Source organism: Miscanthus floridulus, chromosome 17 (assembly GCF_019320115.1).
Source record: "Miscanthus floridulus cultivar M001 chromosome 17, ASM1932011v1, whole genome shotgun sequence".
Taxonomy (NCBI): Eukaryota; Viridiplantae; Streptophyta; class Magnoliopsida; order Poales; family Poaceae; genus Miscanthus; species Miscanthus floridulus.
The window spans coordinates 106,301,730-106,317,701 of record NC_089596.1 but is presented as its reverse complement, the minus strand read 5'-3'; the positions used below and the strand labels follow the sequence as shown (position 1 = coordinate 106,317,701).

Sequence of the window (15,972 nt, the reverse complement as noted above, 5' to 3'; positions counted from 1 at the left end):
GGCCGATACAGAGTCCTAGACAATACGACTAGACAATTCTTGAGTAAAAAGAAAATAATCTAATTTGAACTCCACGATTTCCTTTATGGCATAGTCCAATTCTGTTACGCCTGTGCCGATGCCGCTGGTGTCGTGATTTTCACGATCCATTCCAAAATTTTGTTGTAAACAAAAAGAAAAACAAAACATCCTGAGTACGCCGAAACTTGTGTTACACCACCATTACGAATTTACCATGCTTCAAGTTTCAACGTATCGTCCTTGAATTAAAAATAATATATAGAATCATATACTCTTATAAAGCTAAATGCTACTAGAGATTTCTCTCAACATGTAAGCTATTCACATCAATAATCCACTGGAACTTACAATTATAGCCAACTAGCACATGTAATTATGATAGTTATCTCTTCATCCACTAACATGTATTTAGCTGTCCACATCGATGTGTCAAACCATTCATCAAAATTAATTTAAAATAGTTTCATTCATATAACTATAAATATAAATAGTCTAATTTCTTTCTAAATTATCTGGAATATTCTCCTAGTCATATTAGAATAGCATATCCATAGAATAAGCCTCTTAGGATTTGGATTACTGCTAATAGGATAAATAAGTCGGTGTGCAAATTGATTTAGACGAGCTAAAAAAAAAGGTCCATTCGAGTGGTAAGGACCTGTCGGCGCACCACGAGCCGATAGTCCCAATCGGGGCCGATAAGACTGATAAGAGTCCAGTAGGCAATCTTCCAATCCTCCAGCCGCTTAGTACCTGCTACCGTTTAGTCGGCTGCCACGTCAACTTGTCGGCTGGCGAGTGGACGATAGATATCATCTAAATTTACAATTATTTATTTAAATAATATTATATAAAAAAAATTCGTTGAGACAAATCAGTCTACTAGCAGTTGTCCAGTGGGCCTTTTTTTTTCAGGCAGGCCCGTGAGGTTTGCATCCTATCTGAATTCTATTACGAATCGGTGAATCAATCAGATCCGGCCCACAGAACTCATGCGCTTAAATGCGCAATTAGCTCATCCGCTTTCTAGTTCCTCCCTCTCTTCCTCTGCCGTCGCGCCATCGCCGGTGTCGGTGGCGGTGGTTTTGGACTTTGGGTTCCTACCCTAGGAAGGGCACCGCCGCTCTCCTGCGTCTCGTCTCCCCGCAGTACAAGGTACGTTCGTCTTCTCCCACCTCTATCCATCTCGCCCAGCGCGCGTGAACGGCCGGCTCGCGGCGTCACGAGTAGAATCGGAAGCTCCGCGTGGCGATTTGGCGCTCGTGGCGTCACGGGTAGAATCGGAAGCGCGCTGCAGGTTCACCGCGTTGAATCCGTGCAGCTGTCCCCGCTCCTAGAACTGGAATTATACTGGATCGCCGCGGGTTGCAAATAGGGGACGGAAGGTATAGAGGGTGTAGTGCTCCTCGACCTTACCGCGCTAATCAAGTTTTTTTTGTGCCGCGCAGGTGTTTGCGTATTTGCTGCAGCGGTAGGTTGCCTGAGGACGATGGAGGAAGCCGGTGGTGAAGAACGGCTCAATAGGCTGCTTGAGAGGCATGGTCAGGAGGTTGTGGGGTTCCTCATGTTTGCTAAGGCCAAACTGAGCGAGAGTGCTTACAAGGAACTCGTCAAGGCAGCACGGGAGATTGTTGAACAAAGGTATGGGCGTATAGTATACCTGCACTCTCTGAACCATCCCTTTTGTTCCTGGTTACATATGTTCTTCTCTTCTGTTGCAGTTCAAATCCTGAAGGTGGAATCACAGTGCAAAAATGCGAAGAAATCCTATCTCAAGTGTTTGTTGGCCAAACTCGTGTCCTAGAAGGCTTCCGGCACCTCGTCGAAGCAGGTGATCCCTCCAAGGATGACCACCCTTTACGGCTTGCACTCTCTTTCATGAACAAAGTGAAGGTGATGTACACGTCTGCTCCTTGTTTGAGTTATTATGGCTTGGTGTCCATGGCTGTTTTTACTTGATGCACAATTTGCTTACTTTGTGTTTGCAGGATTCATCATCTATATCTAATGAAGATTACAGACATTTTTTGGTCACCTTGTCTGAGTTGATGACAAAAAAGATCACTAATCAAGAGACTTACCTAAAGGTGTTTGTTTTTCTTGGTGGTTTGTCGAGAACAATTGGACAGTCATTTTACAACCATTTGTCTTTGTAGGTAAAGAAATATATGCGCCATTGTCCAGAATTATTTCAAACCTTTGAAACTTATCTGCCTCCACGTCTATCGAATGAGCAACCTTGCAGAAGTCCAAATATTAGTATTAGCAAGGTAATGCATTGCATCTCTCACTATTTGCTATGTGTTCCAGACCACATGGGGCTCATATCGCAAGCCCCCAGGGCTCATAGATTCTTTGTTTTTCATGTATTGGTGTGTTGTTCACCAACCAAAAGAAACATAGAACTCTTTTTTTTTCTTAACAAATCGTATCAGTTTTCTTTTCTTCTGAGCTTGGATGATATCATCAATTTCTAAATTTTCCTGCGCAGCAGGTTTTATGCATTACTCCAGATGAAAATCATAGCGCAAATCATAGCTTGGATGGTAACGAAGCAACAGGTACTCCGTGCATCTCCGACTTCTTGCAAACATCTACAAGAGGTGTGTCAGTTTTCTCATGTGTTAAAAGTTCAATTTGTATCCCTAATTTCTAATAAAAACAATAATTAGGACATGCTAATCTCACACCGAGAAGTTTGTTTATGTGTTTTCTGAAGGTGGGGGCAGTTCTGTTATACATACATTCTGTTATACATACATATATGTTCTAGTGTGTCAATAGAAGCATATGTTATACTAGAAACTTAAATGCTTTGTGTAGTTTCCACTTATAAGCATACCCATTGCATTGAAATTCTGTTTTCTTATCTCTGATAGGTAATGGAGAATCACTTCATGCAGAAGAGAATGATGGAGACAAGATTGATCCCTTACCATGCTGGAGTCCGTCAAGAGAAAATGAACTACCCCCAAAAGTGAACCCGGATATGTTCACACGCTACTCTACTAGCTACTCCCTATTACCGAAGAATGTAAATAAATTGCTATAAATTCATATTGTTCCCATCTCCCCATTTCAACCCATTGACAACCAATTCTTACTTGATCATTCTCAATGCAGTGCTTGACTCTAAAAACAAGCTACCACACTGAGCTGGGACAGTTCGTATTTAACGACACATTGGTTTCTTCTACCTCAGGGAGTGAGGACTGCTTTAAGTTCAGAACTAAAAATCATTATGAAGAAAATATTTTCAAATGTGAAGACGACATGTAAGTAACCAATTGTTCATCTGCTTCAGTGTGTCTTTTATCAGCTATTTGAATATAGGTGACATTTTGCTTGCTCACCGGAATAGTGACTGGTCAATGATCTTATGATGTCCCCTCTTTACATAATGGTGTTATTTTTCATTAGGTTTGAGAGTGACATGCTTTTGCAACGCTACACAGCAACTGCTGACTTTATCAGAAATCTGCAAGTTGACAAAGATATGAAAATTCAAGAGCATCTAACTTGTAAGAGTGTTATATCATGGAGAATATTTGGAGTCAAGTTTTTTCTTTAAATTGACTAACTGTTGTTTCTTTTCCTTTGTTTTTGTTCTTTGCAAAGCCTTACATAGGAGATGCATTGAACAATTATATGATGAACATGGCCTCGACATGCTTGATGCTCTGTCGGAGAAAATTGATACCAGTATAGCTCTTGTTATTCTACAGTCTCGTTTAAACCAGAAGATAGAAGATTTGAAAGAGGCACAGTCATCTTTTAATAAAGCATGCTCAAATATTATTGCCAATAATTACTACAGATCACTTGATCATCGCAGCTCCTCCTTCAAACAATTGGACAAAAGGAGGATGAGCCCAAAAGGTATTGTCGATGTCCAACAACTCAACAAGATACATATGATTAGTATTACATTATGCTAAATCTGAGTTGCATTGAGTCATCAAAGTTTTACATATTTTTAATATTCAATGTTCTCATCTGCATTTCAATTGCAGCGTTGCTTGCTGAAGCTAGAGAAATCAACATGGCAAGGCTGAACAATGGGTATAAACATCTTTCTGCTTACAACAATCAATCAACTTTGATCTCGGAAAATGTATTTAAAGATATTAATCTTCATATCCATAAGGACATAGACAGGATGGTTCGTTATGCATGCAAAAGTTGTCCTTCTGAACAGAAGCTGATGATGGTTTGGACAACATTAGTTCAGCCATTTGTTTCTATTAGTTGTCAATTACAAGAATCGAATGGCACTGTAGCTCCAAAAGAAGCTTGTGAACATTGTGGTCTCAGCAAAACTTTTCTCAGGAGTATCCCTGACTCTTCGCTTGCTAATAATTTTTCTTTATCTTCAAAGGTATGTGCATGTATATATAATACTATGTTGTTTCAGATTCATTTGAATTCAAACACGCAGAACAAATTTTTACCCCACAGGGACACTTCACTGCGCTTGTGGAGTAAAGATAACCTGGTTTCTGTTACTTTTCATTTCAGAGAGGTGGATATCTTCTAAATACGTCCAATAAGTCTGCTTCTATACTTGACGCTTGTCAGACTGAGATTGAGGATGGCGAGTTCATACCTGATGTAGGAAACATCCAGTTTGGATCCTTGCTTGGACATGGGAACGGAGCAGCAAGTTGTGATGTTGCTGCTCCCAGTGGGGCTGGGTTGAGTTCTCAGTGCCCAGGCCATAGTAATTGTGACCACAGTAATAAATCTGAAGTGCACTATGAATCAAGAGAAGGCTACAACATTGAAATGGGCAGTTCAGCATATTCCAAAAGAACAGCTGAACTGTATGATGTGAAAGGCAGCGTACCTTGTTGTTCTCTGGTTGTGCTCTTAAGGCTTCACCAGGTATTTCAGCATTTACCTTGTTAAATGGACCGTGATTTTATTTGTGTTGGCAAGCTCAATGCCAATACTAGTGTCTATGTTATGAAGGAATAAAGATTGTGCTAGAAGAAATCTGAATTCTGCAGTACCATATTTTGTGTTGGACAAAACTGATCAACCTTTATAATTGTTGGCACTACGATTTATTTATTATTCCTGTATGACAGATTTTGTATGAGAGGCTAGTAGTAGCAAAGAATCTTTCGGCAGAAGCTTCCAAGAGAGGTTCACACACCAGTGATTTATATGCAGGGTAATGTCCAGGATTATTACCTTATGCATCTGTGCATAATTATTCATGACTTGTAAAGTAACAGTTGGTTCTAACTTCACTTTTCTTTTTCCGTTGATTGATGTAGGTTTAAGGAGGAGCTCTTTAACCTAATAACGGGCTCTACTAACAGTTCCAACTTTGAGAAGTACTGCCTGACAATCCTTGGGCCGAGATCCTATGTACTTTTTACTCTGAATGAGGTGATAGACCGAATTATCAAGCAGGTAATCCAAATTTAGCGTGTGATGCACATTAGAGATGCTGACTACCTTGCCTAGTGCTTAAATGTTAGTAAACCCATTGCTTTCACATGCCTGGTCACATTAAAGCTTCTGCTTACCTGATCCAGTTAATCTGTTCTTCCAGCTCTGTAAAATTTGTCCAGTTGCTGAGAACTCGATTCTTCAGACCCATGAGGAAGTGAGAGGACCGGCCGCAGGCAAAGATTTATCTTGCCATCAAAACACGAGAACTGTAAGTTTCAGATCCTTTCTGTTAGTTACCATCAATATGCTTCTGATGTTTGTCAAATTCAGCCTGAAACATGTCTAACCCTCACTTACCATCCACTCCATCTGGATAAAAATAGTGGGACACGTAAAAAAGCATAATTGGTGTTACATGAGTTATATCGAACTGACATCTTGCTATCTGTTGTGTCCTCCCCCGTGCTCAGTCTCCAGGTTGTCCAACAAATGGTTCACTTGAGCATGATCATCAAGAGGAGGGAGAGAAAGGTAGCAAGCACAGTGGTGATATTGTTAAGCCGATGCAAAACCATTTTCAGAGAAGGTGGGTGTCCTGACTCGGCTAGAAATCCTTGCTCGTCCTTCCAGCTAGTTGCGTATTTCTTTCTACTATGTTCTAACATGTAACGTATATTATGTTTGTCTCGCAGGAAAAAGCGCAAGTTGGAGAAACAGTCCAGCTAGCATATAACTCAGACCTGCGTAGATAATTCTAGCCCCCAAAGAAAGCCATAGTAGAGTAGCTGTTGCATTTTTTACATTGATCCATCATGTGTACTGTATGCTTTGGTGTAGTGTTGTCACTAACCATTACTAGTGAAAAATGTGTTTTTTTGAGGTCAAGCCTGGGGGGGGGGGGGGGGGGGGGGGGGGGGGGGTCAAGAATAATCCCCACCTGATTTCATTCCACAGATACCGGTTGCCCGGGGGGTGGAGAGGGCATAGCCCTATGCCCTTCAAGTTTACAACAGGTAATGCTGTGTCTCGGCCATCCCCTGTTGCGACTCGTGATGCTCTGGTACGCCGGAAGGAGGTCCCGTAGCGCTGCCCAGTGTCCCGGCCATTTCTCGATCGAGGTCTGAGAGCCTTATGCGCTGCTTAGCCCACGCAGAGCCCTCCGGATGGTGGAGGCGATGGATGAGCTTAAGCAGAAGGCAGGATTTTTGGGTGTCGATACGTTTGATCCCAAGCCCGCCATCCTCCTTCGCTTGGCAGACGTCTTCCCAGGCCACTAGACATTTTGCTCTTGATGTTGCCTTGTACGTGCCCGTCCATAGGAACGCTCGCCGCCGAGCATCGATCACCGCCCGCACCCCCGCCGGAAGCATCGTTGCTCCCATGGCGTAGGTTGGGATTCCAGCCAGCACCGAGTTGGCACCGAGCCAGCACCGAGAGCTTGGAGCACATCCGCGACCAGCAAGAACAGATATGGGGACAGCGCATCTCCCTCTTGCAGGTGATCCAGGGCCATGGGACGCCATTGACCAGTACCGCTGACTTCGACGTCTTGAGTAGCGCCTCTATCCACTGGCACCATGTTGCCGGGAAGCCTCGGACCTCAAGGATCCTTAGCAGGCTCGTCCAATTCACTGAGTCAAAAGCTTTGGCGAAGTCGAGCTTGATGAGCAAGGTTGGCGCACGACGTTACTGCACCAGCTCTGTCGCCATCACGAAGTTCTCCGATATGGAGCGTCCCGTGATGAATCCGGTCTGGTCAACGTCCACAAGCGCAGGGATTTGTTGATGCAGGCGCGACGTGAGGAGTTTTGTTAGGATCTTCACCGTGCAGTTTTGCAGGGACACTGGGCGCGCGGAACGCTCCCGGTGTCACCTCGGCCTCCGTCTTCGGGATGAGCACGATGAGTGCCCGGTCGACGCGCTGAAGGTCGACCTCCTCTCTGTGGAACGCGTTGAGGAAGGACATCACCGCGTCCTTGGTTGCTCGCCACGCCGCTGCATAGAAGCCGGGTAAGAAACATGTGGTCAAATAGAGCAATTGGAGTGTGTTCTCGAGTGAGAAGAGAAGGATGTCTGCCAATGCAAAGTGATTGAATCAAAGCAAATGTCACCTAATTCATGAGTGAAATCGCTTGTTGCCACATGCCTCTACGATAAGCAAGTAATTAAGGACTGAAAGTGTGTTTTTTCCTCGAGAAATCTCGAGAACATGCTGAGCACATTTTTCATTTAGAAAAAGAAAACTGGAAAAAAAAAACCCTCACACACAACGACTAAAACGGGAAGAGAACAATACAAACCGGAGACAAAAGAAAAAGGGCAAATAATCGGCCTATTTGTTGGTTGGTTTCTGGGCTGATAAGCTCGGCTGGTGCTGGTTTGTTATGAGAGGAAAACACTGTTTGACTGGTTGTCTGGCTAAAATCAACATGCGAACGTGTTGAATGTCTGCTAAGGGGCAAATCTATCATATACACTAAGGCCATGTTCGGCTTACCCCATATTCAGCTTGTTCGGCTTCTTTTTTCAGCCAGAACAGTGTTTTACTCTCACAACAATTCAGCCGGAACAGTATTTTTCAGTCAGTTTCAGCCAAATTTCAGACCAGCGAACGGGGCCTAAAAAATATATACTATCCAAAAATTGGCATGGATCTACGTGCTAGGGAGATGGGGTGGATGTTGGTAGCTCTATTTAGCACCTTGGGTTTAACAGCCAATTTCTTTCTCCCTTCACACAAGCAAATAGCTAGGGTGTCACCAATGAAATTATCCTTACAAATGTACCATGATTTGCATCGAGATTTACACACTATATATGAAGTGGTCATGTAATCCCTCCATCCTGAACATATAAGGTATTCAAACATTCAAATTGTCCCGAACAAACCCTTTAAAAGGCAATCACATGCATACCTACCATTATTATCTATCACTAATCTAAATATAGTAATCAATCAGGAAGGGTTATACGCATCATTTGTTGTACCTATAATCTATCTACTACCACATAAAAAACGAGTGGAGGTTTCGTGTGCGCGCCCGGCCAGGCTACGGTCGTGTGCGCGCTCTCCCCGCCCCGCCCCGCAGGCAGAGTCCGATACGGCGCCCCCTCGAAACCGCGCGTTCCTGCTTCCTAGGTCCTCATCCCCACGCTGTTCTGTTGCCGTCCTACATTCTTTTGCCGTCCGACTCGTTGTGCCTTCCGATCTGAATTATCTCGAAGCCTCGATGGATCGGATGGATGTCTTGTTCAGTAGTAGGGCTGGATCTTCCAAGTTCCAACGCTGGTTGTCGCCCTCGCACCACTTCCAGAGCACGATGTCGGTGTCGTCGTAAACGCCGTGGAGGGCGTCGAAGTTGAGGTACATGCTGTTGACCATGCGGACGCAGCGGAAGCCGTTGCTGACGTTACGGCTCTCCACCCAGATCATCGACTCGTCCAGGAAGTCCGGGTTGTAGGGCACCAGCTGCACCGGGTGCAACTGTCGGCCCGAGCGAGTGCTTGATGGCCTCCCCGTCGCCTTGTTCACCAGCGCGAACGCCGGATACCACGCTTGGTCCTTGACGCTCGTGCTCCACCGCATGTCCTTGATCCAGTGCTGGTACTCGTCCTTGGGGTTCGTCGGTGCCAGCACCGCCTTCCCGTCGCGGACGGTCATGGCGTAGTTGGGGTTGGTGCGGCACTACATCGTCACCGTCGTCGGCGGCGGCGGACGCCCGCACCCGTTGCCCTCCACGTTCCTGATCGTTCACCTGCGATATCGCGTACCGCACCGCAGGCGCCTACCCTGGCGTCGCGTTGCCGCCGCCGTACCCGTTCTAGAGCGCTGATCACGGCCGTAGTATGCGTCGTCCATCACGTCGCCTCGCAAGTTGCAACCTCACCTCTCTTTGTTGTCCGATGGTCATCGTTCTTCTTCCCTGACGAGACAACGACACAGACCATGCATGGCGCGCGACGGCTGGGCCTGTAGAGTAGAGCCTCAAGCTATTTAAGTTGAAGGCAAACATTCCAAATAAAGTTACCACGACCCATAGGATTCTCAATGCACAATCGTTAATTGTCTTTCCATTATTTTCTAAAAATGATCAAATCTGATCCGGTGCAACGCACGGGCATATATCTAGTATATCCTAAAATTGTTTGGATGCCTTATATTTTAGGACGGAAGGAGTACTATTTCTCTCTTGATGTGGATGACTTTCCTTTTCTTAATTTGTCAAGAAATCATAGAAGTCTTTACATTTGAGCGGAGGGATAAGTAGAAGCCACCATGAAAATTGTGAGCATCCATGTTTTTTTGCAAATTGTTGGTTGGATAACCGACACAGATAAGAGTTAGATGACATGCAACATGGACAAGAGTTGGATGACACGCAACATGGATGGGGGATTCTATAGTAGTAACATTTTTGCGAGGCACATTGGGCTTTAAAAATCTGGTGAGCAAAAGATACAACCACTTTCACTGACTGTTCAAGTTATTGTTTAGCTCATGGGGGCGACGGTGCAACACAAGTGCGGCGGCGAGCCCCAGGGCAGCGCTCACGTGGGGTGGAGGTGCACGGTGGCGCTCGGGAGCTCGCCCCCTCCACCTCCTGCGGCGGCGCATCTAGAAGACCATCGGTGCTCCGAAGACGGGCGAATCCGACGACGATGACGTCTCTCCGATGGTGCGACCCCTCCAGCTAAGAATCCGGTGGAGGCGATCCAGCGAGAGGCCGCGGCGCACACAGATGGGCTTGGCGGGCCTCATCGATGAGCTTAGCGGGCCCCAATCGATGGGCTCATTGTTTTTTTGTAATTTATGAACAAAGGCAGACATTCCTGATTAGCAGTCAAGGCGAAGTGGAGGCGAACGGCCTGCCCGCCTCCATTAATAATTTTTACCAACTCAAAAAATGAATACGGTAACAATGATGTGTGCTTGCGCCATTGTGCCAGCGCCTATGCCGTCTTTAGAGAGATTAGGGGATGGGAGAGGAGGAATGGAAGGTGGTCAGCTCGACTGCATGTTGTGGCTGCTTCGGAGCAATAGGTGATGCGGGAGGACATGAGGAATTGTTGCGGTTGCTACAGATGAGGGGAGTGGAGAGATGGAAAGGATGGTAGTGGCCGGGAAAGAAGCCCGCGGAGGCGGCAATGTGGTAGGAGGGGCGTGAAGAGGCGACGCGGGATCAAGGAAGGCGATGCGGAAACAGAAGTGGTCAGGTCACTGGGTAAAGAAAGTTGATCCGGGAGAAGGGCCGGGGAGGACAGGAGATGATGTGGGAGCTATGGTTCATATTATATTGAAATATAGCGAGTCGCATCTGACCGAGCCGGGAGTAGCGTGCCATTCCGAGGTAGCGGCCCACCCATCGAGTCGGTCCAGCACGAGCACAACTACTGTTGGACCATGGCATGCCTAAGCTGGGCAGCTAGGCCAAAACGTCGGGCCATGGGTCATGCCCATGGGCCTCAGGCATCATGGCCATCTATACCGGCTCCACCCCTGCCTTGTTGTGGTTATCCACATCCACCTTTAGCACAATGTCCTATGCTGAAACCCCTCATCATTATATAGTTCACCGGGTCTGCTGCTTATTACCTGCGCATACAATAGATATATAGAGGACATTGTGGATGCATCGTGTTAAGTTTTAATATATTTTTTCTTTCCTTCCAAAAAAGAGGGTCCCATAACATATATTTTTTTGTTAGCACAAGACTTGATATAGCTCCCACTCTAGCTCCTCTGTGCACTATATATAGCAAGGGGTTAATTTTCTCTCTCTTTTGAAATGAGCTAAAAGCCGGTGAAATCATTATTTTTTTCCCTTTACCGGCTCCGGCTCCTCTTTACATTGTAGCAAGAAGCCAGAATCATATATAATGCGAGTTGTGACCTTATAATTGGATGGCTGAAAGATCAAATGTGGTCTAGACACTTGGAAGGCCCTAAAATAGTCACGTGTGGTGGTTTAGACACTATTCCCCCGTCCCTAAAAAAGTGATGTTCTAGGATTTTTCAGACAGATTTGTGGAGAAAAGAAATGTTCCCTTGATTTGTTGGACTTGATTGCCTTAAAAAAGATGTCCCGTGCTTTACTTCTAATTAACATGTGCGGCATGGAAGCAATTAGACTTCCTATGAGCCAAAAGCGTGTCTAAAGCTTAGAACATTATTTTTTCTTGGAAAATTTTCAAATCACACACTTTTTTGGGGGGGGGGATGGAGGGAGTAATAAACAACGTGCATGCATGCATATGACCTCCTATGGGGGTTATGTGTATGGCCCACATGTTAGTCACGGAACCTACTAGTAACTGCATGCATAAATATGGCTCCGATTGAGCGGCTGTGCGCCATTGAAGCATCCATCATCGTCCACGCTGCCAATAGCTCATCTTATCCGGCCGGGACGCCGGAAATAACTAGTTTATTTGGCATGTCCATAGACGCGCGCGCGCGTGTGTGTCTATATATATATATATATATATATATATATATATATATATATATATATATATATAACAGCCATGGAAGCTAAGGGAAGAAAGCAGCAGGCCAAGGCAACCGTACCACCGTGCCTCCATCTGCCTCTCCATTCCGACTCTTTGTTCGTTCTGTGCAAGAGGAGGGAGGAGAAAGGCAGAGAGGCCCCTCCATCCAGATTATTAACACATATACAACTGCGTACTAGTCTAACTAGTAATTCCCTTGTCTGCATTATTATCATATAATATACAACTAGTGTATATAGTAGCAACAGTGCACAACAATTAACCCCATTTTTCGTGCGTGCAGTTCCAGTTCTCCATTGCGGTTACACACATACGCTACATATATATCAGTCACTCTCGCTGTGTCGCGGCGGCCCTTTCACAAGAAACACACCAACTTCCTCGCAAAAACTCCCGAAGGAAGAAGAAGAAGAAGAAGGCGATCCGATCCACGAAGCGGCGTCAAGCAAGATGGTTAACCCTGACGACGTCCGAAATGTCGTCGGCATAATCGGTGATACGATCGATCCAGATTTCTCTTCTCTTCTCTTCTCAATCGATCGATCTATCTATATAACGATACATATAATGCATTGAATTGATAGACGATTCATGAATAATGATGTATGAATTCTACCGCAGGCAACTTCATCTCGTTCGGTCTGTTCCTGTCGCCACTGCCGACGTTCCTGACGATCATCCGGAAGCGCGACGTGGAGGAGTTCGTGCCGGACCCATACCTAGCGACGTTCCTCAACTGCGCGCTGTGGGTGTTCTACGGCCTCCCCGTGGTGCACCCGAACAGCATCCTGGTGGCCACCATCAACGGCACGGGCCTCGCCATCGAGGCCGCCTACCTCTCCATCTTCTTCGCGTTCGCTCCCAGGCCGAAGCGCGCCAAGATGCTGTGCGTGCTCGCCGTGGAGCTCGCCTTCATCGCCGCCGTCGTCGCGGGCGTCGTCCACGGCGTGCACACCCACGAGAAGCGGTCCCTCGTCGTCGGCTGCCTCTGCGTCTTCTTCGGCACGCTCATGTACGCGTCCCCGCTGACCGTCATGAAGAAGGTCATCGTCACCCAGAGCGTCGAGTACATGCCGTTCACGCTCTCGTTTGTTAGCTTCCTCAACGGCATCTGCTGGACCACATACGCGCTCATCAGATTCGACATCTTCATCACGGTCCGTCGGTCTAAATTCTGATGCCTCTGTTCGATCATTTCTGCCTTTCTGATTGATGAACTGAGCATGCATAATCATATACTCTATATATGCAATGCAGATCCCGAACGGCATGGGAACGCTGCTGGGGTTGGTGCAACTGATCCTCTACTTCTGCTACTACGGGTCGACGCCCAAGAGCAGCGGAACGATGACGACGGGCATGGAGCTGCCGGTGAAGGCCGGTGACGGCGACAACATCTAGGCTGTGTTGCTAGAGAGCCGCCGGCGGACCGTACCGGCAGGCTTGACCCTTGACAATGTCCGGCGGTCTGTGTGTACGTACTACGTAGGTGTGTGGCTAGCTGTACACAGTAGTATATGAACGAAACTGCATGTCAACGCATGCTTGTAACTTTGCAAGCCTGAATTGCTGTCGTTGCACGCGTGGTAATATAACTCGTTAATTTGTTACTTGTTGGTCGTTTGGAACGTACGTTCTATCTCGGATCCTGGACATGCACTCCTCCATTTCTCAAAGGCTGAAGGTCTAAACAGGTGTCTCTGTTGATATCTCTTTCTTTTTTGGGAGGACCATGTGTTCTTGAATCTTGATCCTGGTTTTAGCAATTTTATTTACATACCATTCGTCCATTATAAATTATATTAAGCACACGTACATGGCGCTTATTGCGTGAATTGATATTGGTCATACTTTACACCGTAACCCGCCGGCCGTTATACGTGCGGGTATTTTTTTTAGAAAAATATTTTTTTCCTTTAAAATGCTATCCGGCACTACCGAAATCCTCAAATTTGTCGAGTGTTTTTATGTTTGCCGAGTGTATTTCCCCGGACACTCGGCAAACAAGTTCTTTGCCGAATGTTGCGCTAAAAACACTCGGCAAAAAAAAAAACAATCGGCAAAGAGGGTTTGCCGAGTGTAAAAAAAACACTCGGCAAAGAGGGAGTTTGCCGAGTGTTTTCTTTTTTGCACTCGGCAAAGAAGTAAAATCTTTTTTCTGCGAAAGAAAGAGAAGAAAAAAATGAAAAAAAAACTTTGCCGAGTGCCCAGATTTAGGACACTCGGCAAAGAAGTAAAATCTTTTTTTTCTGGAAAAGAAGAAGAAAAAAATAAAAAAATTATCGAGTGCCCAGATCTAGAACACTCGGCAAAAAAGTAAAATCTTTTTTCTGGAAAAGAAGGAGAAAAAAAATGAAAAAAAAACTTTGCCGAGTGCCAAGATCTAAGACAATCGACAAAGCAAAAAATGTAGAAAAAAAACACCCGCACCCCTAAAATCCCACCCTCCCCTCCCCAGCCCCACTCCTCCCGCACCCGGCCCCTCCCTCCCTCCCTCCCTCCCCTTCTTCTTCCCTATCCTCATTGAGCCGCCCCTCTCCCTCCCTCAGCGTCTCCCTCCCATCTCCCCCAGCCGAGCCACCCCTCTCCCTCCTGAGCCGCCCATTTCCCTCCCGATCCGCACCTCTCCCTCCTGTCTCTCCCTCACTACGGCGGCCCCTCTCCCTCCCTCAGCGTCTCTCCCTCCCTCCGGCAAGGCTAGCGCGAGCGGCCGGCCCCCACGGTGTGGATGCAGCCAGCTCCGGCTCGGTTGCGGACATCCCTGACATGGACGGAGGCAGTCTCGGCAGCGCGGGCGCGCATCTCGTAGTGGACGGCCCGTCGCTCCCCCCACCTGAGCAACGGCTAGATCTGGCAACCTCGAATAAGAAAGCGTGGAGTTCGACGCAGGGCGGCGGATCTCAGCGGTGGGCCGCTCTCCCTTCCCGTCCACCTCCAGATCCGGCGGCGGGGGTCTCGATCCGGCAGCAGGAGGCTTGATCCTGGCGCCGGGTGTCTCGATCAGGCAGTGGGAGGCCAGATCCTGGCGGCGGGCGTCTCGATCTGACAGCGAGAGGCCAGATCCGGCCCCTCCCCTCCCCTCCTCCCTTCTTCCCCACCAGATATGGCCCCTCCCTTCTTCCCCATCGTGGTGCGGGCGGTGGCAGTAGGCGTGGATGGGGGCGGCGGGCGTGGATGGTGGCGGCGGCGTGGATGGTGGTGGTGGCGGCGGTGCTGGTGGTGCGGGCGTAGTGTCGGCGTGCCTTTTTGCAACATGCAGATAAAACATTCTACAACATACGTCCGAAACAGTTGAAACACTTGCAACATATGTCTGAAACACCAAAAAAACACGTGTAGCCATTGCAAAACGTATGCAACATCGAGATGAAACATGTGCAACATACGTATAAAACACCTGAAACACTTGAAACATACGCTTGCAACATGCATGTATATGCAACATCTAGATCTACTTTTGTAATATCCAGATAAAACACTTGCAACATACGTCTGAACCAAATAAAACATTTTTTGGGACATACAATTGAAAACACCATTGCAACATGTGCAATATCCCGATCTACTTTTACAACATCAATATAAAACACTTGCAACATACCTCTGAAACATTTAAAACACTTAAAACAGGCCCTTGTAACATGGGGTTTCAACGCAACATCTCCTTGCTGCTTAGAAGAATGAAGCCTTGTCAAGGTGTGGAGTTCCATCTCGGACGACGCGAGCTGCACGTGGGCGAGTTCCGCCCTGGCCACGGCGAACTGGGTTGCAGGCGCGAGATGTGCGCGGGCGGGCTCTGCCCGGGCTACCGTGAGCTGCACACAGGCGAGCTCCACACCCGGCCACGGCGAGCTAGGCAGGCGGAGGCATAGGTCTTCCTGGCCATCGACCAGGCATCCGGCCCCATGATGGAGGCGGCAGCGGCGGTTGGGCGGCTACGGTCTCCCTCTCCACAGGCAATCGGAGTCGGGAAGCAACGCCAGTCGGTGGGTGGGTTTGCTGCCCGCGAGGAGCGGCCCCAGCGGCTGAGGTGACGAG

At 47.1% G+C, this 15,972-nt stretch overlaps 2 protein-coding genes and 1 pseudogene across 8 annotated transcripts; 2 read left to right on the top strand and 1 right to left on the bottom strand.

Moving 5' to 3' along the window:
* The first annotated feature begins 965 nt into the window (after positions 1–965).
* On the top strand, positions 966–6,254 carry LOC136517608 (paired amphipathic helix protein Sin3-like 6). 6 transcript variants are annotated; one of them, XM_066511229.1, is made up of 17 exons: positions 967–1,176; positions 1,470–1,662; positions 1,743–1,914; positions 2,010–2,108; positions 2,178–2,291; positions 2,516–2,582; positions 2,901–3,055; positions 3,145–3,296; positions 3,442–3,542; positions 3,640–3,900; positions 4,035–4,399; positions 4,540–4,905; positions 5,112–5,197; positions 5,304–5,442; positions 5,585–5,692; positions 5,895–6,010; positions 6,117–6,254. In XM_066511229.1, exons 2-17 carry the CDS (start codon positions 1,511–1,513, stop codon positions 6,148–6,150), a joined length of 2,487 nt encoding a protein of 828 aa, XP_066367326.1. In that variant the 5' UTR covers positions 967–1,176; positions 1,470–1,510; the 3' UTR covers positions 6,151–6,254. The 6 variants fall into 6 exon arrangements, with proteins under 6 accessions (XP_066367327.1, XP_066367326.1, XP_066367323.1 ...); XM_066511226.1 differs by having other exon boundaries at positions 2,513–2,582; XM_066511228.1 differs by having other exon boundaries at positions 2,513–2,624; positions 5,627–5,692.
* A 2,422-nt stretch (positions 6,255–8,676) lies between these two features.
* On the bottom strand, positions 8,677–9,283 carry LOC136515015 (ricin B-like lectin R40G3; annotated as a pseudogene).
* Positions 9,284–11,982: 2,699 nt separating this feature from the next.
* Positions 11,983–13,522, top strand: LOC136518800 (bidirectional sugar transporter SWEET5-like). 2 transcript variants are annotated; one of them, XM_066512486.1, is made up of 4 exons: positions 11,983–12,106; positions 12,218–12,427; positions 12,556–13,091; positions 13,192–13,522. In XM_066512486.1, exons 2-4 carry the CDS (start codon positions 12,385–12,387, stop codon positions 13,333–13,335), a joined length of 723 nt encoding a protein of 240 aa, XP_066368583.1. In that variant the 5' UTR covers positions 11,983–12,106; positions 12,218–12,384; the 3' UTR covers positions 13,336–13,522. The 2 variants fall into 2 exon arrangements, with proteins under 2 accessions (XP_066368583.1, XP_066368582.1); XM_066512485.1 differs by having other exon boundaries at positions 11,983–12,121.
* The last annotated feature ends 2,450 nt before the right edge of the window (positions 13,523–15,972 follow it).